At 37.3% G+C, this 27417-nt stretch overlaps 1 protein-coding gene across 1 annotated transcript in view; it reads left to right on the top strand.

Annotated features, from left to right (window-relative positions):
* The window catches only part of LOC150076912 (uncharacterized), a 347314-nt gene that overhangs the window by 226071 nt on the left and 93826 nt on the right, over nucleotides 1-27417 (top strand). The window contains exon 9 of the mRNA XM_090385729.1: nucleotides 12589-12675. Coding sequence (XP_090241855.1) covers nucleotides 12589-12675 — 87 coding nt within the window. The remainder of the gene's footprint in view (nucleotides 1-12588; nucleotides 12676-27417) is intronic.

Below are 27417 nucleotides of genomic sequence, written 5' to 3'. Positions count from 1 at the left end.
TGATATCAAAATTATTTTTTGCATCCAGTTCCTTTGTAGCCACATCATAATATCCTATCAAATTTGTCCGACAAGACTTTCCCTTAACAAACCCATGCTGTGTCTGAATTATTGCTGCAGTCTTGTCTAGATGATCCTGAATTAGTATTGATTTATTGTCATTAACCCTGCAAACCTTTATACCATCTGAATACTTGGACATTAAGCCTGATTTGCCTTCATCTGTATCACTGATAAATATAGAAAACAACAATGGACCCAACACCAAACTCTGTGGGACTCCGCTACAAAACCCAAAGTACTGTAGGATCTAGAACAGGGATTCTCAGCAGGGGCAATATCCTTCCTAATGGTGCAAAATTTGGTTTTTGGGCGGCAAAAAAATCACGAGTATTTAAATCATGGGTTTGTGGCCCTCGAAAGTTCAACCCCACCCTACTACATCTTATTCCTTAATATTTAATTTCTCTCATTGGGTTTTCTTTTCCTCTGAGACAACTGATTTTTAACATATAGGTATATTATATTATATTATGAGTGAGTGAGAAATTTTGATAACAGGATGTGATAGTGGGTGTGATTTAATTCAAACACCTTTGCTTTTCATAGACATTAAATGCCTAAGTGCTTTCAGAGGTAATGTCTCCACAATCCTTGGCATTGTCGCAGCTGTCGCATTTCCGACAGCTGCGACCTTGGTGGTGGTGGAGTCGATTATTTATTTATTCTTTTGTTTCATTGGTCAATATAGGAGACATGGATGGGATGGAGAAATGTTTCAGTCTATTGTTTCTACTTACTAAGCAACAATTAGTATTGATTTATTGTTTCCTTGTGGAAGTTGTTTATTTTTGATCCACAGTGCTTTTGTGAGTGACATGGGCTATGAGAGTTAAATAAAAATAGTTTATATATTATTATTTAATTCTTTGTAGTTATTCAACCCAATATCATTCGTATCAAGTGCTGAACAGAATTTTGAGCAACATAACACTGTTACTTCCTTATTTAAGAAGAATATACAAACAAATGACGATGGAATGATTGCACTTTATAAAATTGCAAAAACTGGTAGTTTTAAAATCCTTCCAGTATTTTAAAAGCATTGCCAGTGAGCAGCAATTTAATTCAAAGACAAATCGATGAGATGTCAATTAATATTGAAGAGCAGCTAATTGATAAATTAAAAATGAGAAATTTTCTATTCAGATTGATGAATCCACAGTTACTGACAATAAGGCCCTTCTAATGGCATACGTTCCTTATTTCAATGATGGATGTAAATTGCAAGGAGAGATGTTGTTTGTAAAATCTACAAAACCTGACTATACTGGAACATACATTTTTGCTGCTGTAAAAACACGGTTTGATGAAAAACAAGTACCATTGGAAAATTTGGTATCTTGTGCCACTGATGGTGCTACCTCCATGGTTGCAAGACATAAAGGTTTTATAGTCCACCTAAAGGAAGTATGTCCCGAAGTCCTTGCAGTACTTGGTTTTTGGGGGGCGAAAAAAATCGTGAGTATTTAAATCATGGGTTTGTGGTCCTCCAAAACAACTAAACACTGCATTGTGCACCGGCATCATCTGGTTGCAAAAAATGTTAGTCCAGTTCTTTATCAGTGTATTAGTATAGTTATTAAAACCATCAATAAAATAAAGTCACATAGCAAACATGATTGCCTTTTAAGAAAATTTTCTGTTGATAATGAAGAATAGTATGTGAGGCTTCTTTTACATACAGAAGGCAGATGGCTTTCTAAAGGCAACTGTCTAACAAGATTTATAAACCTTTTTGATACGATAATTAGTTTTTTAGAAAGCGAAGGAGACACAGATTTAGCAAATGAGATCAGCAAGCACAAAAACAACATATACTATATGGTTTGAATTTTTTGAAAACTTAATGAAGTATCGCTTCATCTTCAAGGGAAATTACTTATGGTGATAGACTACAAACTCATATTAAAAGCCTTCACTAAAAAACTGGAAATATTTGAAAGCAGTTTAATGAGAAAACAATTTCATGGTATGCAAGAGTTAGCTGAAATCAATAAATCTCTCACGGATAATGATCTTAAGAATTATTCAGATCATTTGTATTCTTTAAAAGGTAAAATGAAAAATAGATTTTCAGATTTAATTTCTTTTGAAGCCATGGATGTTAGATCCAATTGGATGCGATGCTGGGTCTGCTAGAGAAGAAATTCAAGAACTCATAGAATCAAAATATAGCGAAGAATGCAAATATAAATTCGAACAAGGTGGAATGGCTGAGTTGTGGGGATCAAAAACAACTTTATCCAACAACATGGTCTGAAATGGCAAAAGTGCTACTTTGTTTTCCTACATCTTACTTATCTTATATGGTTGAAAGTGGTTTTAGTTCAGTAAATAAAATATTAACAAAGGAAAGAAACAGAATTGATATATGTTCAAGAGGAGACATTAGAAATAAACTTACTAACATCATACTGAACATTGAACTTTTAGCTAAGAAGCTCAGGGATCCCATTGAATAAAAAGAGTAAGTATAAAGTGTTTTCTAGTTTAAATTTTCATGGGGGCGATTAGAAAAAAAAATTGTCTAAAAAAGTCCTTTAGGAAGCGATAATTAAAAAAAGGTTGAGAAACACCGATCTACATGATCTTACATTACTTCTTTTACCAGGGACTCCATTATTTTTCTTGGAACAGAAGTTAAACTAACAGTTCTGTAATTATTTGTGTCACCCTTTGTGAATTGAGGATACATTCACACATCTCCAGTCTGCAGGGAGATGTATGAATGTATCCAAAGTTGAATCTCCTGAATCCAAAGATGTACTCATAATTATGACTAAAGGTTTGCTTACTTCCTTTGATGCCTCCTTTAATATAATTGGATACACCCCATCCACTCCAGATGCCTTTCTTATGCCTTCGACAGTTTCTTTTCCACTTTCCTGTCAGTTATTACAAAATTATTTAAGTCTGTGTTAGAATTTGATAAACTTCTGGCATCTCCTTCCCTAAAGAATTCCTGTATGAATATAGGTGAGCTGGACTATCAACAGTCAAACTATTGATATCAAGTGGACCAGTTTGACTGATCCTCTTCCTTCCAGTGGTTACATAAGTAAAGAAGTCATTATTTCTGGTTTTTTTTTTTTTTTTTTTTCTCATCCTTTGCCAAAGATTTCTCATAATCTGTCATCACTTGCCTAATCTCCTTTGTGACTTGATTACAGACTAGTTTATATCTACCAAAGGCTGTATTTTGCCTGATAATTTAAATGCATCCCATGCATTTTTCTGCCCTGAATCTCATCACCGACAACAATCTGCCATGGGACCAGTGTATTCCACTTTGGTGGTTGCCACTGTGTTGCCTGATGATGTGCAAGCTCTGTTATTGATGTGGGTAGCTGAGAGCTTGATGGGCCTCCCCAATTTAAATCCTTCATGCCATTGGCCATTCAAACTCTCATAAGGGCCCATAACAACACACTATTGGCACCTAATATCCTCACACTCCTTACATTGAGCACACACACACAAAGACATCCCCCGTGGCAATATCATATCTCATTCCAGGTAGATCTGCAAACATTAAACAAGCTATACGTTTCATAAAGCAGTGTTTTGCAGGACAACTTTACCTCCCCCCCCCAAGTTCTCCCTAGAATTCCAGCACTGCCACCGTCTTGAGCCCTTTGCTTTGCTGTGTTCTGAGGCATAATTTTCGTTCAAATTCAATATAATTAAAAATACTACACTAAATAAATATACCTAATGCAGTAATAACACCATGCACTGGTTATGCTATGAAGTTTACATTATTAATTATTTATAATTAAAATTTGAATGTTCTTGTCGATACAAAAAAATGGTGGCAGAAGTCAAATGTCATTACTTAAGCAATTATAAATGATAAGTAACAAATGAATTTACCAACATAATCAGAAATAATAACTACACTTCTAATTCTAAATGAAAAGTTAAATGTAATTACAATCCTACTCCAATTCACCTGTTACACAGCAATAATATTACCATGCTACCAAGTTTGTGTTATATGTATTAGGCTATACTGTTATGCTTGAAAGTTAGAGGTTAAATTTAATATATATCAAATTTACTGATGATATTTTAATTATTGAACTAACACCAACCTACGTGATTCAAACTTTATAGTTACCTATTTACCACAATTAAAAAATTAGAATTCTCCTACCACTCACTCTATAATACTATAACAATACAAAAGTTCTACGTATATTAAGTAGTAATGGGTTAATGCGAAAATAAGTAGTAACCTACAAAATCTATAGTTAAATTAAAAAATAAACTAACAACGGTGAGTTGTTAGTTTATTTTTTATGATAATTAGGACTATAAAGCTACTTATAGAGTAAGATTTAATATGATAATTAAATAATAAAATGGCAAAATTTTTCCAAAAGTTGTCCGTTTTCTGGAGCTGTAAATACTAGCATGTGGATACTCTTGTCCTTGAGTAGTAGTTAATATATCATGTATAATTAATTTAACCTATAGATAAAAGTTAATTGCATAAAGAAATTTAAAAGCTTTTAATTTTCATGGAGTATAATTATAAATGGAACATCCAGTATCATAACGTGAGGTTGATTTATATTAGCTTCTTTGGGAAGTTGGCATTTTGTTTTTGTTGTTAACAAGCTAAATAAACACCAGTAGCTTCACCTCATTACATGTCTTAAGTTTAATACATTCTCCATGTAGTGACTAGGTCTTGAACAGATATATCAGTGCCCAATTTTGACAGGATCACTCATGACTTCAGTGCGAAAATAATTTTAATATTGTTTATTTGAACTTTACAAAAGCATTTTACTTTGTTTTGCATGAGATATTGCTATATAATCTGAAGCATTTTGGAGTTATGGGCTTTAATGAATAATGGGATGGCTTCAGGAATGTGCTGGTATTAGAAGTGGGATTCCCTCAGGGATGGGAGCTGGAATTGCTCCTATGTCTGAGTTTCTTAAATGGTATTGATAGAGAGGATTCGGGCCATGATGTCAACATTTTCAGATATTGTGAAGGTTGGGACTGGTTATTGACCAGTTGTAAGCATCTCCTGTTTTGAAACAACTTGGATAAGCATAAGGGATGATCAAGTAAGTGGCAACTATAAAAATGCATGGTTTAGACCTAGTTCTCAATAAAAAAAAAATAATAAAATCATTCTAGTTGCTTAGGCCACCAAGATGTAGTTGCTATTAACCAGTGGGAATAGCTAATCGTCTACCTCTTCATATTGCCTGGTACCACAAAAGTACATTTGCCTCGTTGAAACTGAGTTAGGTAACGATAGACAGTTAAATATTCTAGCTAATTTGCTTGGATACAATGCACTGACAATGGAAGAGCTGAAAGAAGGGGTGGAAGAACCATGGTCCCATATAAAGACAGATATCAGTCTACGAGGAACATCTCTCCAACACAGATAATTTTGAAGCCCTGTGAAACTTTTGTTAATGGGAAAATAAAAATGCAAATCTGTCTTGTCTATCTACCTTCTGAGCATGCCAAGGATACAAGAAACAAGCTCTTCTCTTGGTTAACCATAAACCTCAATCCAGCAGTTGATACACTCTTGTTAGTAGACTTTAGTATGCCAGTACCAAAATATACAGATGCCAAAAGCAATCTTGATATTGTCCTTTCAGAAGTAAACCTGAAACAGCTAGTTATTCTAGCAACTAGAGGGAATCAACTTTTGGATGTTATATATTACACCACTCAGTGGATTGGATTAGCTGACAGCATATTTTGTTTTACATCAGATCACAATCCTATATTCTTTAAGACCACACTCAAAGTCACAGGTGATAATCGAAGATACAAGGAAAGCTGGCCCCGGGTGCCAAGCGTTATAGTGATCAAGCAATTTCCTGAGTGATTTCTAGAGCATTTTCTCAAAGATATAGTTTTGTTTCAGTTATAAAAGTTTTCTTACTTTTCTATTATTAGGCAACTTAGTCTTACAAATCATAAGCAAGTTTAAGAAAGGAAAAACACCTTTCTTATTTTTTCCTTAAAGTAACGTACTAACTTTTATACCGCTTGGTCACTCTAGCGGCACTGCTCCTGCCTCCCCGTGGTGGGGCTGGTAACCTGGGAAAGAAATCCACTCTCCCAGGGCTGAAAGGAGCAAAGATGGATAAAAATGTGTATCCACCTTTAGAGCCATTGAGCTCAAGACGAGACAACGTAAATGACAATGAAAATGATTTCTCTCAACCCAAGAGGCTGAGAACAACCCCTCAAGAGGAGAATCCATCATTCCTCATTCTACACTCTCTTTCAGAGCAGCCTCTGAGTAAGTTATCACCATTCCTTATACAAAAATGTATTGAGTCTGCTGCAGGTTCACCGAAAACGGTAAGGCGACTTCAGTCCGGGGATATTCTTGTAGACCATTAAATCTCAACATTCTGCAAAGTTATTAAAGCCGACTACCTTTGGTGGACAACCAATAAAAGTCACTCCCCATGCCACCCCAAACTCCTCGGGGGTAATTGCAGAATGGGACTTATTAAATATATCAGAAGAGGAAATAGTCCAAGAGCTTCGAGAACAAAAAAGTAATCCAAGCAAGGAGAATCCTGACTCGGAAAGATGGTATTCTTGTTCCCACAAGGAGTATAATCCTCACTTTTAGCTCTCCTATCCTACCAACATCTGTTAAAGCAGGCTATCTTCATTTCCGTGTCCGTCCTTACATCCCGAATCCAATCAGGTGCTATAAGTGCCAAAAATATGGACACTCCCAAACTGCATGTAGAGGTGAGGCAATAAGTCCAAATTGTGGATCAAAGGATCATAATCAATCTGAATGCACTGCTACTTCTCATTGCCCAAACTGTAAGGGTGATCATCCAGCTTTTTCCAAAATATTCAAATTATGGAAACAAGGGAAAAAAATCCAAAAATATAAAGTCAAGAATAAAGTCACATACTCAGAGGCGAGAAGACAAATACTCAAAACAGAACCAAAGCGTACATATGCCACTGCTGCTAAACAATTTCAGTCAGTAGGTATTCAAACAGATGTTACAGTTCCTCCAAATATATTCATCGCTGATTGGGCACATTCCTTGCTCTCTGCTTCCAAACAGTGTCCTTCACAACAAAAAGCTGAACAAGCCAGTAACACCCCAATTACCATTCCAACCGACGTGCCTCAAACAGCAAAACCAAAAGTGGTAGAAACTAAAGTACTGAACCCACCAGGCATGGATTCAACGGACATGGACGTTGACCAACACAGTGAATCAGACGATGGTATATTAGAACTTCATGCGACTGATGAGATGAACGTCACACGTCCCTACTTTCCAAAGAAAGAGAAAGCGAAATTGGATCGATGCAAGCTAAAAAGCAGTCAGAAACAAAAATAAACAACAAAACCACTTAATGGAAAGATTCCTCCAATGGAATTGTAGAGGCTTTCGCAATACAAAAGACGATTTATATGATCTCATTGACCGGTATGATCTAGCAGGCATAAACCTACTTAAATGCATGAGTGTGTCCCACTATTAAAAATTACACCATCTTCAGACGAGATAGGAGAATAGACCCGTCAGCCCGTGAAGGAGTGGCAATTCTTGTTAGAAACAGCGTTCCATTGAAACATATTGCTCTTCAGACCCCTTTTGAAGCAGTGGCAGTGGGTATTGTAATTGGCATCACTCTTACAATAGCGTCAATATATATCCCTCCTAACTTCATATTCTCTTCAGTCGACCTAGAAAATCTAATAGACCAGCTACCATCTCCATTCTGCTTGCTCGGAGATTTCAATGCACATCATTCGCTGTGGGGATCTCCAACAATTTACAAGAGAGGTAAGCTAATAGAATCCTTTCTTGATGCTTATCAACTCACCATTTTAAATACTGGCGAGCCAACCTACATTCATTTTTCGACTGGATCCATGAGTTCAATAGATCTCTCGATCTGCTCTCCCTCTATATTATGGAGTGGTCTGTTCTTGAAAATCCACTGAACAGTGATCACCTGCCAATTCTCTACAAACTCCAAACACGAGCAACTCCCCTTCACTACATCGCTCCCTTTCGAAAATCCGTAGGGCACACTGGAGTGAATATGCCTCTCATGTTCAGTTAGATGATGAAATAATACAATCTCAGACCATAGAAAATGTCACAGAACACATTACTAGTCAAATATTACTAGCTGCTACCATTGCAATACCAAAATCTTTACCGGGGAAACGGAAACACAGTACTGGTGGAACCAAGATTGTACGCATGCGAAACAGGAAAAAAATAGATCTTGGAATTTATTTCGTAAATTCCCCACAACTAGTAACCTAATTAACTTCAAAAGGCTGAAAGCCAAGTTTCGTAAAATAAGAAGAAGTGCAAAGAAAGAAGCCTGGATTAGCTTTTCCTCAAGTATAAATAAGGACACAGATAGTAGAATCATTTGGAGGAAAATTCAAACGCTCAATGGCAAATGTGCTCAGTCCCGAACTACAATACTAAATTGGGAAGGGAAAGAGTTGTCATCATCGGGAGAAATAGCAAATGCCTTAGCGGAATCATTTGCCAGCATATCAGCAATATCCACCTTTAACCCAACCTTTCAACGAATTAAAGAATCTGCAGAAAAGCATAAGATTAATTTTTCTACAGCAGTTCCACACCCATACACCCAGCCATTCACATTAACAGAATTTCTAGGGGCACTCAATAAAACACCCAGTAGTGCTGCTGTGCCAGATGGGGTCTATTATATAATGTTAAAACAACTTGACAACAGAGCAAAAAGAACATTGTTAAAATATTACAACTGTATTTTCTTATAAAATACCTACCCACTCTCCTGGCGTCACTCAATTGTTCTAGCCTTCCTGAAGCCAGGAAAGGGTCGTGCCTTTCCGCATAACTACAGGCCGATTTCACTGACTAGTTGAAAAGTCCTGGAAAAAAATGGTTCACAGGCGGCTAACGTGGTTCCTGGAAACAAACAACTTACTAAACAGCAGCCAGTATGGATTTCGAAAGAACCGGTCCACGCTAGATGTGATGATAAAAGCAGAGACAAACATCCAAAATGCCTTCATAAGGAGAGAACATCTAGTCATGATTAATCTCGATATTGAGAAAGCCTTCGATACCACCTGGCGATATGGTGTGCTGAAAGATCTCCATTCTTTCGGCTTGAGAGGTCAGTTACCTCAATTTATACAAAACTTTCTACGCAACAGAACATTTCAGGTAAGGTATATGAACAATTTATCTAAATCATTTGAACAAGAGGAGTGTGTACTGCAGGGTTCCATTCTAAGTCCAACATTATTTGCAGGAAACAAACAACATTATTTACAAATATGACTTGGGAAGTACCAAACACAGTGGAATCGTACATGTTTGCCGATGACCTCATTATCTCTTGTCAATCCCAAACTATGAACACCGTTGAAAGACAACTTCAAATTTCCATAGCTAAAATAGAATCATTGGCACTGCAGAATGGTTATTCTTTAGCAGAAAAGAAATCCACTGCAATTCACTTTTGTAAAAAATCTCAAACTCCACCCGGATCCAGAAATATTTTTAAAAAACAGCCTGATACCTGTCACTAACAATTTTCGTCTGTTGGGGTTACATTTAGATAATAAACTTAATTTTGCTTCCCATATATCTTACCTTCGAACTACGTGTCTAAAAAACTGAACATCCTAAGAGCCGTTTCCATTATGTCCTGGGGTGCTGACAGAAGCTCTCTTCTTCATCTCTATAGAGCTTTAATAAGATCACGCTTAGATTATGGATCACCTGTCTATGACTCCACTAGGAACAGTTTGCTATTACGTCTGAACACCATACAGCATAGTGCCCTTAGGATAGCTGTGGGAGCCTTCAGAACATCTCCAATCTACAGCCTGTATATTGAGGCAAATGAACCTCCACTGCATCTAAGGAGAAAATCCTTATTATGTAACTATGCACTAAAGATTAAGAGTATTCCATCACATCCTAGCTGGCAGCACTTGTGTGACCCTCAATACACCATGCTATATCAAAATAAACCTAATGAGAATCGTCCTGCAGGGCTTCGACTACAAGAGCTCATGATCAGTTGGAACATTAATTTTCAGAATATCTTCCAAGACCTTGGTACTCCTGAACCTCCCTAGACTGAATTCGTACCTCTCTGTGACAATTTCTTTTTAAGATGGGGGAAGACATCCCTGGCTAATACTAATTTTCAACAGCTCCATAAATCGCATTCCTTGGAAAACTCAGGAAAAGTACATATCTATACTGATGGCTCCAAAACAGATACAGCTGTAGGTGCTGCAGCAGTTTCTTCCACCTTCTCAGTAGCTGTGTCTCTTTCCATTGAATGCTTTCATGATCAGTTGGATAATATAAACAACTACCATATCAAGGAATCTTTGATATATACAGACTCCTTAAGCGCAGTCACTGCCATTCAATCTACCTTTTCTCCCTCTCACCCCATTCTTAAAGAGATCCGATCTACGTTAGTCAATCAGAAGGTTACCTTCTGCTGGATCCCTGGTCATGTTGGCATCTCAGGTAATGAACATGCGAATGCTGCTGCAAAACGTCCCGACTCTGGATCTTCCAGACAACTAAAAGTTCCCTACACCGATTACAAATCTGTCATTAAAACAACATGCAGGAAACAATGGTCTCTCCTTTGGAAAACTCAAACCAATAATAAACTGCTGCAGATAAAAAAAGAGCCACAACTGTGGACATCTAGTTCCAGGAGAAGCAGGTGACAAGAAGTGATTCTAGCAAGGCTCCGCATCGGTCATTCGCATCCAACTCACCTGTATTTGCTTATGGGAGAGAATCCTCCTCAGTGTTTCTTTTGTCAGTCGCAGCTAACAAAAAAACACATCCTCATAGAATGTCCCCTACTTTCAACGGTCAGAAAATCAAGCTTTAGCTCCCTATCCAACTTACAGGAACCCTTAACCTTATTTTATATTCTTGGGAATGAAGCAAATTTCGAGGAACTGTTTAATTATTTGAAACATAAATCTGTATAATAGACTGTGATCATAGTGACAAACAAATCATGGACAGGCACAATATGGCCCAAGAGGCCCTTGTGCCAAAAAAACCCAAATACAACAACAACAAGGAAAACTTTAAGGGCATTCACAAAACAACCTTCTTTGTAAAGTATATTGAACTAAACATTGTCACCAAACACCTCAGCAGAAGAAGCACTGGAGGTAATGGCACAAAAACTCACACAAATTGCCTGTGGAGTCACCTTGAAAGTCATAAGGAAAACTAAAAACTGGTTCAACCTACAAATAAAATATGCTTTTTGCAAGAAACAAAGACTACAGGAAATAGCAGAAGACAGGCAGTCCTTGTGACCACAAACAGTTAAGCTCAAAAGATAAGTACATTATGCAACTGTACATAAGTACAGTTGCATAATGTACTAATCTTTCAAGCTTATTTTAGTCCAGGGAACAAGGGTTGTTAATGATAAGAGGGAAAAGAGTTACATGTTTAGTCTTTAGTGGTCCAAGATGGCTTTTGGACAATCTCCAAAACCTAACCGCATTATAGCCAAAGCAGCTTATGCGCCATCAAACCCCCCAAACCTAACCAATTAGCAACTTAAGAAAACAGGAACAAACTACCAATCTCCTCCACAGACTACTAGAAAATATCTATCTGGGTTTTACTATTCCAAAAAAGCTCTGCAACAGTGAGACTACAGGTTGTGTAGTCTCACTGTTGTCTTTGCCAACTACCATTTCATGCAGCTCTAGTGGTTGTCTACCAGGCAGCCAAAGTAACCAGTTTGCTACTGTATTGCACCGTTGCTAAGAACTAAACTAAAATTTTAAAATTTATGAAAATTAGACAAATATGTAAATATGATGCTTAAGTAATTTTTTAATGTAATTGTAAAGCACTTCGTATATAATCTTTCAGGGTGAATTCTCCATGGACTCACTTAATCTCATGCTCTGGCCATCTTCACACCTAAGCAACCATGACTCTTCTAGCTAGTGGCCTTCCCAGGGTGTTCCCCTCAAGGGAAAAATAAATTGATATTAATATGAGAGAATTCATGAAGGAATTGCAGAAAAGTTACTTCTTTTCTGCATTTCCTCCTGAACTGAACTGAACTGAACTGAACTATGTGTGCATGTGCACAAAGTTCAGGTGGTACCTCAGATAGCACTCTGTGGTCTCTTCTAGACATATGGCATTCTTGAAGGAATATCAACAGTTTTTAAGTTCCACAGCACTGAAGTTGTAAGAATAGAATTTGCCAAGGTTCTTCAAACTCAAAACATGCAGTTCACCAAGACTACTTTGATGATCTATTGCCTATCCATATTGACATTATATATACCTTGTATTAGTTTGGTAAGTGTCATGAAGTATACAAATTTCTTTAATATACTTTCGAAGGATATACCAGAAAACATCCTAGAATTTTAAGATTTGGGATATGTAATCTGACTTGTTTTTATTAATTTAGATGTTAAATATGTACAATTTTATCTAATAGTGGAAAGCTGTATCTCTCAGTGGAATTGTTGTGAAAGACTGGCATCTGTGTGCTGCTGTTCTGCAAAGATTTGAAACAGAAACTTTGGTATGTAATGCTAATAACTTTTCTTACTGGTAACAAAATATTGTAGTAGTAGTATTAGTGGCATGTGATGCAAGAAAGCAAGCATATGAGCTTACATAGCGTCAGCCAAAAAAAAAAAAAAAAAAAAAAAAACAATTTCACACATCCATTCCCTCTAAAAGTTTGTCCAGTTCCTCCTTGTATTTATTTAAGCTATCAACTTCCACAACGACAGATGGAAGTTTATTCCAGCAATCAACTACCTGCTGGCTAAAGACAATTTTTGCGCACATCCATTCTGCTACTGTCTTTCCTAAATATGAATTTATGCCCCCTCAGGTTCTTAATAATAGAAGAATCCCATCAGAATTGAGCCTGCTCGACAAATTCAAGGGCAGTTGAGTCATCCCCCACTCAACTGCCCTTTTATCCATTGTAGAAACGCTTTTAATACCATACTGCTCCAGTAGTATGGTAGTATAATTTGTACAATATGAATTTATGCCCACTCAGGTTCTTAATAAGCAAGTGGAAGAATCCCATCAGAATTGAGCCTGCTCGACAAATTCAAGGGCAGTTGAGTCATGTCCCACTCAGCTGCCCTTTTATCCATTGTAGAAACTTGCTCTTAATACCATACTGCTCCAGTAGTATGGTAGTATAATTTGTACAGTAGTCCTCCATATAATATTGGTGTAAACACACAATAGAAAACACTTAAACAAAACACTATGTTAATAGTTTGAAAGGCATCATTTTATCTGTATCTCATATTATGCTCTTCCTTTACAAGGAGTTGCCATGTGTTGCGCTATGTTGAATAAGTAATGCTTCACTAAAAGAGAAGACTATTTTTACTTATTTTCAGTGAGCACCACCACCCAGACGACACCATTTCAAGGCTTGTTGACATTTCATCGGTGGGTGAGCAGGTACCCTGTTATTGCAGACATGACAATCCAGTATCTTCACAACTAGATTGTCATGTCTGCAACACCAGGGTAGCTGTCCACCCACCGATGAAAGGCTGTCTGGGTGGTGGTGATAGTGCCCACTGAGAATAAGTCTTCTCTTTTAGTGAAGCATTACTTGTTGGACGTAGTGCAATACATGGCAACTTGTTGTGAAGGAAGAGCACAGTATGAGATACAGATAAAATGATGCTCTTCAAACTACTAATGTAGTTTTTTGTTTAAGAGTTGTCTATGGTGTGTTTACACCAATGTTATATAGATTATTATGCTCTTAAAGATATGATGCCTTGTTGCATTTAATTTTACTTAAATAAGTAGTCCTTCATGCCCAACAGTATCAAAAGCTTCCCTGAAATTCAAGTATATGATATGAAAATTATTTTTTTGCATACAGTTCCTTTGTGACCACATCATAGTGTCCAATCATATTGGTCACACAAGTCCTCCCATAAACAAACCCATGCTATGTCTGAACTATTACTGCAGTCTTGTCTAGATGATCCTGCAATGCTTCTTTAACTGTGGAACAGAAGTTAAACTAACAGGTCTATAATTACTTGTGTGTTACCCTTTGATCCTCCCCCTTTGTGAATTGGGAATACATTTGCACATCTCCAGTCCATGGGGACTTCCCCTAAGTTCATGGATGCTATTATAATTATAGCTAAGGATTTTCTTACTTTCTTTGCTGCCTCCTTTAATATAACTGGATAGATACCATCCACCCAGGTGCCTTTCTTATGTTGTACTTCAATGGTTTCTCCTCCACTTTGGTCTCAGTGATTATAAAATCATTTAGTTCCCTGTCAGAGTTTGGTAAGCTTCTATCCTCCACTTCCCTAAAGAATTCCTCATATGTGAATGTAGATGCAAAATACTCATTCAGTTTGTCAACTATCTGAGCAGGATCATCAGCAGTCAAACCATCGATAAGTGGACCGATCTGATTCATCCCTGTCCTTCTAAAGTTTATATATAAGTAAAGAAGTCCTTGCTGTTTTTCTTAGCATCCTTTGTCAAAGATTTCTTGTAATCTGCCTTTGCTTGCCTAACCTCCTCTGTGACTTGATTACAGACTAGCTTATATCTACCATAGGCTTCTGTGTCACCTGATGATTTGTATGCATTCCATGCATTTTTTTTTTTCTCTGCCACGAGTCTTATTAGTTCATCTGACATCCATGTAGGCCTAAACCTTGAACAGTATTTCTTAATCGGTATGAAAAGCCTTCCATGATTAATTTCTTGAGTGCTTCCCATTTAGAATTTGCTGTTGGTAACATCATCAGTTGGTCCCACTGTATTGAATTTAAAAACTGTGTGAGACCACTGTAGTCACCTTTACGAAAGCAAAAACCCTTAACTTTACCCCTGATAGTAATTATATAAATCCCACATCAGGACACTGTGATCACTGCCACCTAATGATTCCTTTATCTGCAGATTCTTAATTAATCACTCGGGAAAATCTTAACAATTAACAATGAATCTCTCTCTCTCTGCAAATAAAAAATATGAATTAAAGCTATTAAAAGAAAATTTTAGTAACTGAAAGTTTAATGCAGCGGTAGCCAACTTTTTCTCCCTGCATATTACATATGTTAAAAATGCAAACTGTGCCAACTAAGGAGTGAGTCCTTAATATACTGGAATCAATGTCTTCATCCTTTACTGACAAGTGTCTGGTGCCATCATGTTTTTTCTAACTACATAAAGCAATTATATGCTGATTGCTTTTAATAAAAAAAATTAAAACAAGTTTACATTAATTAAAAAAATTTAATATAGGTTAATGAATAAATAATTGTCTTCAGAGAACAATGACACAAGAAGCCCACAAATTTCCCCTGCTTTCCTGTGCTACATTAAAACTAATAGGCAGTAAATATGAGCCAGTAAATAAAGCTCCCATTACACTGAAACCTGGGTTACAATATTTGGTAATAAAAGTGGAATGTAAACTGTTGTCAATGCTTTCCGAATATTGCTGGCACTAGCATGCTATGCACATGCCAGAAATAATTCATTTCCCCCCCCCCCCTTTGGTTCTTTATCATTAAGTTCATGGTAAATGCAAGAGTACAACTTCCTTTGTTTTGGGCCAGAAAGATGTAGTTGTAGTATTGTAGTACTAATGGCAAATTATGCAAGAAAACAAGCTTTCAGCCAAAAAAAAAAAAAAAAAAAAAAACCCCACTGTTCACCCATCTGTACCCTCCAAGAATTTGTCTAGTTCTCCCGTGAATTTATTCAACCCATCAACTTTTTCAACAGATGGAAGTCTTTTCCAACGATCAACCACTTGCTGGCTGAAGGCAAACATCCGCACATCTATCCTGCAACCATCCTTCCTCAACTTGAATTTATGCCCTCTCATGTCTCAGCAAGTGGAAGAATACCATTAACATTCAGCTTATTCAATAACACTTCAATCAGATCTCCTTGCAGGTGCCTAGTCTCGAGACACTGCAATTTGCAAACTGAAGCCTTTCTACGTAAGAGCCCCCTTTTGCTCCCTTCACCAATTTGGTTGCCCTTTTCTATACCCATTCCAGCAGATCTACATCCTTTCTCCAATGAGACCTCTATGCAGTTATTCTCAAGGTGTGGCCTAATCATAACCTTATACAAAGGGATAATCACCTCATTATCCTTGCTAGCAAAGTTTTTATATATCATTGACAAAACTGCATGAGCTGTCCTGGCAGCATATCTGCAATGCTCAGAGAATTTCATGTCTGACTGTACAATTACCCCAGTTATTTTTTATTCTCCACTGTCTTGAGTGTAGTACCACACAGTTGATAAGTTACTCTGGGGTTACTTCTACCCATGTTCAGTACCGTGCATTTGTTAATGTTAAACTTCAACTGCCTTTTCTCAGCACTTTTCTAGATCCTGTTGTAGTAGCGTACCATCATTCATGTCATAACCACTCTGCTAACCTTTGTATCATCTGAAAACTTGGACATTAAGCCTGATTTGCCTTCATCAATATCATTGATAAATATACAAAACGACAATCGACCCAACAGCAAAACCTCTGGGACTCCACTAATAAAATTAGTCCACGAAGAGCAGTGTACAATGATTACCACTCTATGTCTCTCCCACTCAACCATCCTTTATCCATAGCAGCAACTTGCCCTTAGTGCCACATTGCTCCAGTTTGTGCAGCAGTCTTTCATGTGCAACAGTATCAAAAGCCTTCCCGAAATCCAGGTATATGATGTCAAAATTATTTTTTGAATTTTTTGGTCACTGCATCATATAATCTATCAAATTGGTTAGACAAGCCCCCCCCCCCCCCCCGGCAAAACCATGCTATGATTGTAGTATATAATTGCATGCAATTCTGCATTACTTCTTTTACCAGTGATGCCATTATTTTCCTTTGAACAGAGGTTAAGCTAACAGGTCTGTAATTATTCATTCCGCCTTTTGATCCTCCTTTATGAAATGGGGATATATTTACCCATCTCCAGTCCGTAGCACCCTCCCCTGAATCCTAGGATGCTCTCATAATTATGGCTAAGGATTTGCTTACCTCCTTTGCTGCCTTCCTTAATATAATTAGATAGATTATATCCATCCCCAGTGCCTTTTTTTTATGTCCATCCTCAACAATTTCTCCTCCTCTTTCCTTTCAGTTATCACAAAGTCATTTAGCTCCTTGTTAGAGTTTGATAAACTTCTGGTATTACTTTCTTAAAGAATTCCTTCTATGAATATAGATGCAAAATACCTATTCAAGTTGTCCACAACCCGAGCAAGATCATCAACAGTTAAACTATAGACATCAAGTGGCCGAATATGATTCAACCCCTTCCTTCTACTGCTAATATAAGCAGTGCATGAAGAATCACTGCTGATACCAGATCAAGAGTATTGCTTCCACTTGTTGCCTTTCTAGCATGCTGCTGTAGAGAACGGTCATCCAAGAAATTCACATAACCAACCGACAAATTCCAGTCAAAATCTGAAAAGTTAAAATCCTCCATTATGAGACATTGCAATTTGCTGGTCCACTCGATTTCCCTGTATAGCTTTTTGGTACACTCATCACAGTCGTTAGGCCTATAACACACACCTACTCTCAGTTTTGTTTTCTTGGTGCTTACATCACACCAAACTGACTCAACATTGCACTTGTCACCCAAGTTAACTGGATGCACTGCTTTAGATTTAATATTCTTCTTAACTAAGAGCATACCCTCCACCTCTCCTATCCTGTCTGTCATTCCTGTATACATTGTACTCCCCACATTCAAATGCGGCATCACTTATATCTGATTGACACCATGTCTCCACTATTCCTACAATGTCCGCATTTGATGACTTAATCAATACTTCAAATTCATCAACTTTATTGACTATGCTTCTGGCATTAGTGTACATGCACATGTTTTTACTCTAAGTTACCTTAACACAGTCCATGTATGTTAATTTTTCCATGGTGACCCACAGCAGGACCTGAAATCCCAGAAACCTTGCTTTCCAGGCTGCTGCATGTACCAATTGTAGCAATGCAAGAATCACTTTCACTTCTGCCTGCAGCTCTAGTTAAACTATTAGTCTGTGTATCCCCCAGGCTAACAGTTTTCTGACCCACCTATCATTGCCTTGATAGCATCAGCAAATATTCTTGTACCCCTTCTATTCAAGTGTATTCCATCCCTATAAAAAGTCTCTCCTGTTAGCAAGCACAGACAATGCTGAGAAAAATTGTATCCCATAAGACTTGCACATTTTCTCCAGGGCCAAATTGATTGACAAGGCACTCAGCATGTAATTTCCACCTGTTGTCTGAGCAGAATTGCAGGAACTTTCAAATTCAATCCTAACTCTACCAATTTGTTTTTCCAACATTGCTCTTTACTTGTTAAGTAAGTACTCATCTCCTACTCTTAATATCATTAGTGCTAACTCGTACAACAGTATCACCTTTTGTGCCCTTAAAAGATGATATCTACTCCACTACATTATCTACTTTTGCCCCTGGCAGGCATACCCTATTCCACCTATCCTCTTTGCACAACATATTTCCCGTTTTCCTCACAATAGAGTCACCGATGTTTCCAGGCTCAGTGAAGGCTATTTGAAATGAGAGGGTAGAAGTGTGTTCTTCTATAACTTGGGGATCTTAATTTGCTTTGATTGGTGTGAGGGTCTTTAAGGTGGCATATGCCAGGGAATCCATTATCAGGGTTACTAATAATGGTACAATTATGGCAGTGAAGAGGAGGCTGATAGTACTGCCCCTTGCAGAATCTCGACCAAGATCACTTTTGCAGCATTGAAAGTTATTTATATTCATTTTACCTGGAAAAGAAGTAAAGGTATTAGGAAAGCCAGAATGTCACCCCCTATCTAGTAATGGTTCTCTAGCAGCTGTAGGAGAAATGGAACATTCATGGCCTCAAATTCTGACCCAATATCCAAATAGGTGACTGCCAGTTCTTCTCTGTTTTTAAATGCCATGAGGATTCTGTTAGTGGTTGCTAGAAGGTTGGTCACTATTGATCTGTTTGGGAGTTTTGGGAGTGCATAGTGAATTTTTTAAGAAGTTTTTTGGCAGGATCTGTTTGGTGATGACCAGTGTCTTTTTTTTCTTTTTTTTTTTTTCACACAACTTCAACAGATTTACTGATGAGTTTGAGATTGGCCTGTAATGTTTCACAATTGATAGAGTATGGATTTATGGTATTGGCTTGACAAGGTATTCCTTTCACTGGATTGGGAAGCAGTGGTTCAGAGCACTGAGTTAAAAATATGTAATAGAGCTGTAGATGTGGGATTTATCCCATATCTTACAGCAGTAATAATCTGTTGTTATCCTGAGACTCTTTCCACAATTTGTGCAGCTGTTGCCCAAAATCAAATCTTTTCAGGTCATGAAGCCTCAGAGTGAGGGTGACTGTGACCTTTTTCATTGTTGCAAAGCTTAGCACTGTGACAATCTAGTTAGTTAAGAGGGTGACAGCTAAATTAACATTACGTGACTTGAGGATCTGCCATGGAATAAATGAGGCTGCTTGGATGCACCTCATTTTATCTAGAAATCTTGGACTAGCCAGGGACATGGTTTTGATTAGCCTGCATAGTATCAAGTGGATCGTGGTCAGAATTGAGCACCGTCTCAGGAGTTTGATCAGTAGTGCAGGTTACAGAAGTTAGGATCAAGTCAAGTTGGTTAGACCTTCAGGTGGGGAGTTTGCCTACAAGACAGACTGCAGTATGATGGTGAGAAAGGATCAGCTCCTTGAAGTGGTCAAGCTGAGGAGGCAGATTGAAATTACCACATACAATTTTGACAGGCAAAGTTTGAATGAGGGTTAAATTTAATAACCCTCATTAATGAGAAATGGCAGCTGTATTTTAATTCTGTCAAATGTTTGGGAAATAGTCTGAGAATAACTTATGTATTGGTTGGGATAGAACTGAAGGGTGTAAAGGAAAAAAGAAACTTGGATGTTTCCATACAATCAGATATGAAGATTAGTGTGTAGTATAAGCAGGTAGCCAGGAAGGTGTACAGTGCCTTATCAGCGATTTACCAAACATCATTCAGTATAAAGCTTGGCACATTTTTTTTAAATAAAGTATTTCTTTAAAAAAAATGTGCCAAGCTTTATACTGAAGAAGCGATTTTCTGAGTGATTTCTAGAGTGCTTTTCTCAGAGATATAGTTTTGCTCAATTGTGGAAGTTTTCTTAAGTTTCCATTAATTAATAGTAATTAATGGGAATGTAATTAATCTTACAAATTATAAATTATTAATTAATCTTACAAATTGTAAGTTTCAAAAAGGAAAAACCAACTTTCTTTTTTTTTTTTATTAAACTAGCATATAACTTTTATACCACTTGGTTACTCCAGCGGCACTACTCCTGCCTCTCTGTGAGAAGAAATCCACTCTCATAGAGCTGAAAGGAGCAAAGATTGATAATAGAAAATATTAATAATGATAATTGAAAATATCTCCTCAAGAGGAGATACCAACATTTCTCATTCTGCATTCTTTATCAGACCAGTCTCTGATTAAATTATCTCCATTCCTTGTGTAGAAATGCTTTGAGTCTGCTGTAGGTTCACTGAAATCAGTAAGGCAACTCCAGTCTGGGATCTTCTGGTAGAGACCATGAAATCCCAAGATTCTGCAAAGTTATTAAAGCTGACTACTTTTCGCAGACAATCAATAAGAGTTACTGCACATGCCATCCTAAACCCCTTAAAGGGAGTAATCACACACTGGGACTTATTAACTGTATCAGAGGAGGAAATTGTCCAAGAGTTACGTGAACAAAAAAATCATCCAAGCAAGGAGAATCATGACTTGGAAAGACAGTATTCTTGTTCTGACAAGGAGCATAATTCTCACTTTTAGCTCTCCCATCCTACCAACATATGTCAAAGCAAGCAGCTATCGCCATTGTTGTGTCCGTTCTTATATCCCGAACCCAATCAGGTGCTACATTCCAGAAAAACGAACACTCCCAAACTGCATGTTGAGGTGAGGCAATACATCCTAATTGTGGATCAAAAGAGCACAGATAATCTAATTGCACTACTACCACTCCTCTTTGCACAAATTGTAAGGGTAATCACCAAGCTTTCTCCAAAATATGTGAACTATGGAAGCAAGAAACAAAAATCCAGAATATAAAGTGGAGAACAAAAGTCACATAATTCAGAGGCAAGTAGAAAAATAATCAAATCATATGCCACAGCTGCTCAACGTTTCCAGTCAGTAAGTATTCAGATGTTAGAATTCCTTCAAGTTTATCTATTGCCAATTGGGCATGTTCCATGTTCTCTTACATCCAACCAGTATCCTTCACAACAAAACACTGAAAAAAAAAAAAAAAGCCAGTAATACTCCAATTACCATCCCAGCCAATGTGCCTCCAACAGCAAAACCAAAAAGTGACTGAAACCATGATAATGCAACCACTGTATTCAGCCGAAATGGATACTGGTCAACAGAATGATTGAGATGACAGAATTTTAGAACTTCACTCAACCAATGGGATGGACATGATACATCCTTTCTTTCCTAGGAAAGACAAAGTGAAAGTAAATCAATACAAGCAAGCTATAACCAAAAAGCAGTCAGAAACAAAAACAACCAAAAAAATCACATAATGAAAAGAATCCTTCGATGGAATTGTAGAAGCTTTCATAATACAAAAGACGATTTATGCGATCTCATCGATCACTGAACCAACATGTGAATATATAAATCAACAGACATATATCCTATAGGAAACTTATTTAAATTCACAACTGTGTCCTACTATTACAAAGTAAACTATCTCCAGACGAGATAGGATATTCAGGAAATTGCATTATTTCGACTGAATACCGTGGTTGTATTGACTCACCAGCCCATGAAGGGGTGGTAGTTCTTATAAGGAACAATGTTCCATCCAAACATGTTGCTCTTCAGACTCCTTTTTGAAGTAGTGGCAGCGTGCACTATAATTCCCATCACTCTTACAATAACATATCCTTCTAATTTCTCGTTCTCTTGAGACGACCTAAAAAATCTAATAGACCTGCTACCATCTATGTTCTGTTTGCTCAGAGACTTCAGTTCTCATCATTCGTTGTCGGGATCTCCGACAATTGACAAGAGAGGTAAACTAATTGAATGTCTTCTTGGTGTTTGTCAGCTCACTGTTTTGAACACAGGTGAGCCTAACTATATAGTCCTTACTGGAAGAAATGGCAAGTACAGGCAACCCCCCGTATAACGGTACTTCTACAACACGGTTTTGCTCTAACACGATTGATAAATTGCGGAAATCCTCGCACAACACGGTACTTATATAACACGGCTTCGCTCTAACATGGTTAGAGATTTTCAGCAAACCTCAAATAACAAGATATTTTTGAGCTTATATTAGATGTAATTTCTATTATGTTAGATGTAATTTTTCAACATTTCTACTCTTTTTGAATCCCCACTGTTGACCCACTAGTCAAAAAAAATTGAGAAATCCCAGTATTTTATTTTGTTGGGAAACCTCCATGTTATGTTCTGTGCTATTGAACTTGTAGAAAAATCTAGATTTCAAAGTTTTATTACTATTGATAGCACACCAGGCCATCCAAAAGATTTAAGTCATCCAAACGTTGAAGTTATGTTCCTACCACCACAATTGTACTAGGTTAATACAACTTCTTTCATTCAGCTGTTAGATCAAGGCATTATATCCACCTTTAAAACTCATTACATCAGAAAATCGTCACATTTTGGAAAAAATTTATTCCGAATCTATTGCAGTAACGGAGGCATGGAAACATTTCTCAATTTTGGACTGTATCAGAATCATAGCTTTATTGCTGGAAGAAGTAAAACAGTCAACATTAAATGTGTGTGGAAAAATGTATGGCCAGAGTCAGTTCATTCAAGAAATATAATCGAACGGGCAGAAAATGGAATCGGTGCGATAGTAGAACTTACTACGTCGGTAGGAGGGGGAAGGTTTTGATGATATGACTACTGAAGCCCTCGTGGGTAGCACAGTTCATAGAATCGCCCTCCTCCCCACGCCGGCTGGAAAAGACCCGAGTTCGAATCCCATCGATGAAGGGAGGAATTTTTATGGGTCTTTTTCACAACGAGGCTGAGTTAGTCGGGCTCAGGCAAGTGTAGCATGGTTTTTTCTCCTGGAACCCGGGTTTTTCATCCAGCAAAACAGAAAATCAGCCTCCGGACACATGCAGTTATAGACAATATACACAGAGCAACATGGCCTTAGTCGCCGATGCTCTTAAAAACATAAAAAATAAATTTTAAAAATGGCTAAGGTAAAGAAAGCTTGCACGAGAAGCATGCAAAAGTTCGATGAAATTTACAGGTAAAAGTACCTTGCCGTAACAGCATTTGTATTGTTGCTTGCTCAGTAAACAGACGGTGGGTGTTATCGGTTTGGAGTAGAAGGTAAATCCCATGGGAGCTTGAAACCCTCCCAAAGTGGAGGGGGGTAACCTGACCTTTTTTCTTTAGAATCACTAATTGAATTACGAACAGAGTCATATTGGAAGTTCTGTCATCATAAAAAATGTTCATAATGTAGTTTCACCGGTAAACTTTTTTGAAGTTTGCCATGCTTCTCGTGTGGGCTTCCTTTGCCCTTTTTTTTTTTTTAATAAACAATTTATCCACCAGTGATTCTAAAGAAAAAAGGTCAGGTTACTCCCTCCACTTCGCGAGGGTTTCGATCTCCCATGGGATTTAATTTCTACTCCTGACCGATAATACCCACCGTCTGTTTACCGAGTGAGCAACAATACATAGGCCGTTACGGCAAATTACTTTTACAGTAAATTTCATCGAACTTTTGCATGCTTCTCGTGCAGGCTTTCTTTACCTTTGCCAAAAAAATATATGATTACTGAAGGTGTTCAAGAATTACTAATAGAAAAAGAAGCTAGCGAAATGGATTCAGTGGAAATGGCTTCGGAGACAAATCAAATCGATTCAGAGAACGATAGTGCAGTTGAAAATTCTAATTTTCCAAATTTTACACTAAAAAGCATACAGGAAGGCATAAAGTTACCCGAGCAATTAGAATCTTATATTTTAAATGCAGATTCTGGAATGAAAGAAGCCCAAAGTTCAAAAGGGAGCTTCAAAAATGATTAGTTCCATATGATGAAATTCACAAAGATTTATCAAGCAAAAGCTAACAAAACCAGATTACTGATTTTTTAAAGAGCGCAGAAGATACACAAAATCTAGAATGGTGTGTTTTTGTTAGTTTTGTTGCCATTTGGGTAATGAAATATGTATTTTTGTTAGTTTTGTTGCCATTTTGTTAATGAAATAGCTTATTTTTGTTAGTTTTGCTAACATTTGGTTAACGAAATAGTGTATTTTTGTTAGCTTTTGGAACGTAACCCCCTTTTTTGTGCTTTTTCTTAGTCCCATATAACACGGTTTCGCACATTACATTTTAGTGGAACCTAACTACCGTGTTATACGAGGGTTACCTGTACCTTAGCCGAATCAGTTGCCAGTATATCAGCAGTATCCACCTACAACCCAGTCTTTCAGCAAATTAAAAATTCTACAGAACAGCATAAGATCAATTTTTCTACAGTAGTTTCACACTCATACAACCAGCCATTCACGTTAACAGAACTTTTACTGAGGGTCTCTCAGTAAAACATACAGTAGTGCTGCTTGTTCAAATCGAATCTACTACATAATGCTAAACATCTAAACAACAGAGCAAAAAGAACTTTGTTAAAATATTACAATCACATATTTTTAGAAAATACCCAAACTTTTGCCTTAGCTCAATTGTCGTAGCCTTCCCAAAGCTGGCAGTTATGTGGAAAGGTATGCCTTTCCACATAACTACCAGCTGATTTCAATAACAGTTTAGGAAAAGTCCTAGAAAAAATGGTTCTAAAGCAGCTAACATGGCTCCTTAAAACTAACAACTTGCTAAACAGTAACCAGTACGGGTTTCGAAAGAATTGGTCCAAATTAGAAGTGATGATAAAAGCACATGTCCATGATGCCTCATAAGGAGACAACATCTGGTCATGATTAATCTTGATATTGAGAAAGCCTTCAATACCACCTGGAAATATGGTGTACTTCAAAATCTTCATTCTTTCAACTTGAGAGATCAGTTATCCCAATTTATACAAAACTTGCTACTCCACAGAATGTTTCAGGTTATATATATGAACAATCTATCCAAATCATTCGAACAAGGGTAAGATGTACTGCAGAGTTCTCAGTGCAGCATTATTTGCAATAAAAATTGCAAACATAACATGGGACATACCAAATACAATAAAATGTACATGTGTGCTGACGACCTCATTATCTCTTGTCAATCCCAAACTATGAATACCATTGAAAGGCACCTTCAAATTTCCATAGCTAAAATAGAATCATAGGCACTACAAAATGGTTATTCCCTAGCAGAAAAGAAATCCACTGCAGTTCATTTCCAAATGCAAACTTCATCTGAATCCAGATATATATTTCAAAAAAAACAGCATGATTCCTCTTATTTATAATTTTCTCCTATTGGGATTTTATTTAGATAATAAACTTAATTTTGCTACTCGTATAGCTTACCTTTGGCCAACTTGTCTTAAACAACTGAACATCCTAAGAGCCATGTCTGCTGGATCCTGGGATTCTGATAGAAGCTATCTCTTAAATCTCTGTAGAACCGAAGTAAGGTCATGCTTGGATTATGGATCACCTAGATAGCTGTGGAAGCCTTCAGAACGTATCCAGTCCATGTCCTGTATGTTGGGGTAAATGAACCCCCCCTTTTGCATCTCAGGAGAAACTCCTCAGTTTAGCATGCCATATTGAAGATCAAACAGCTACATTTGGTAGTAGCTGTTTGACCCTTAATATGCCATACTATACCACAATAAACCTAATGAAAACTGGTCTGCAGGGCTTCGATTGCAAGAGCTCATATTCAGTTGGGACATTAACTTCCAGAATATTTTCCAAGATGACTCAATTCCCACCTCTTTGTGACAATCTCTTTTTGAGATGGGGAAATCCTCCCTAGAAAACACCAACCACAGCAGCTACACAAAACACATTAGCATTAATTGAGGCTTATAGCACAGCCAAAAAAAAAAAAAAAAAAAAAAAAACCCTTTCCATTTCACCCATCCGGTCACTCCAAATTTTTGTCAAGTTCAACCTTAAATTTATTTAAGCTATCAACTTTCACAACAACAGATGGAAGTCTGTTCCAGCAATCAACTACCCACTGGCTAAAGGCAAACTCCTGCACATTTATTCTAAAACTGTCTTTCCTCAATTTGAATCTGTGGATTCTTAATCTTAGCAAGTGGAAGAATCCCATCAGCATTGAGCCTGCACAAACCATTCAAGGCCTTATACACTTCAATCAGATCACCTCATAGATGCCTAGTCTCCAAATGTGGCAATTTGCACAACTTAAGCCTTCTTCAAAAGAGCACCCCTTTGTTCCCCTTACCTGTCTTGTTGCCCTTCTGTGTACTCACTCTAGCAACTCTGTTATATCCTTCCTAAAATGAGACCTCCAGACCTATATACAGTACTCAAAGTGTGGCTTGACTATAGCCTTATACAAGGGGATAATCACCTCCTTATCCCTGCTAGAAAAATTCCTGTATATTATTGACAAGACTCCATGACCTGCTCTGGCAGCCCATCTGCACTGCTCAGAGAACTTCATATCTGACTGCACAATTACCTCTAAGTATTTTTCATTCTTTTTTTTTTTTTTTTTTGTTTTTGTTTTCTTTGCATCTTTGCCAAGGATTTCTCGTAATCAGCCTTCGATTGCCTGCCTAACCTCCTTTGTGACTTCATTACAGACTAACTTATGTCTACCATAGCCTTCTGTGTAACCTGATAATTTATATGTATCCCATGCATTTTTCTTCTCTACCACGAACCTCATCAGTTCATCTGACACCCATTTAGGTCTAAATCTTGAACAGTATTTCTTAGTTGGTATGAAAAGCCTGGTAGCTTCCAAGATTAATTCCTTGAAGGCTTCCCATTTAGAATTTTCTGTTTTTTTAGCATCATCAGTTGATCCCATCTTATTGAATTTGAAAACTGTCTGAGACCACTGTAGTCACCTTTACAAAAGCAAAAATCCTTCCTTCACTGTTGATAATCAAATCAAGAGTCCTTCTAGTTGCCCCTCGAACGTGTTGCTGTAGAAAACAGTCCTCCAATAAATCCAAAAAATCGTGCTAGCGTCTGAGTGACCAACCACAAGTTCCAGTCAAT

Source organism: Mastigoproctus giganteus, chromosome 12 (assembly GCF_048544385.1).
Source record: "Mastigoproctus giganteus isolate SK-2022 chromosome 12, ASM4854438v1, whole genome shotgun sequence".
In the NCBI taxonomy this organism is placed as follows: Eukaryota; Metazoa; Arthropoda; class Arachnida; order Uropygi; family Thelyphonidae; genus Mastigoproctus; species Mastigoproctus giganteus.
The sequence above is the reverse complement of the archived record's forward strand: the minus strand, read 5'-3'. Positions and strand labels throughout refer to the sequence as shown.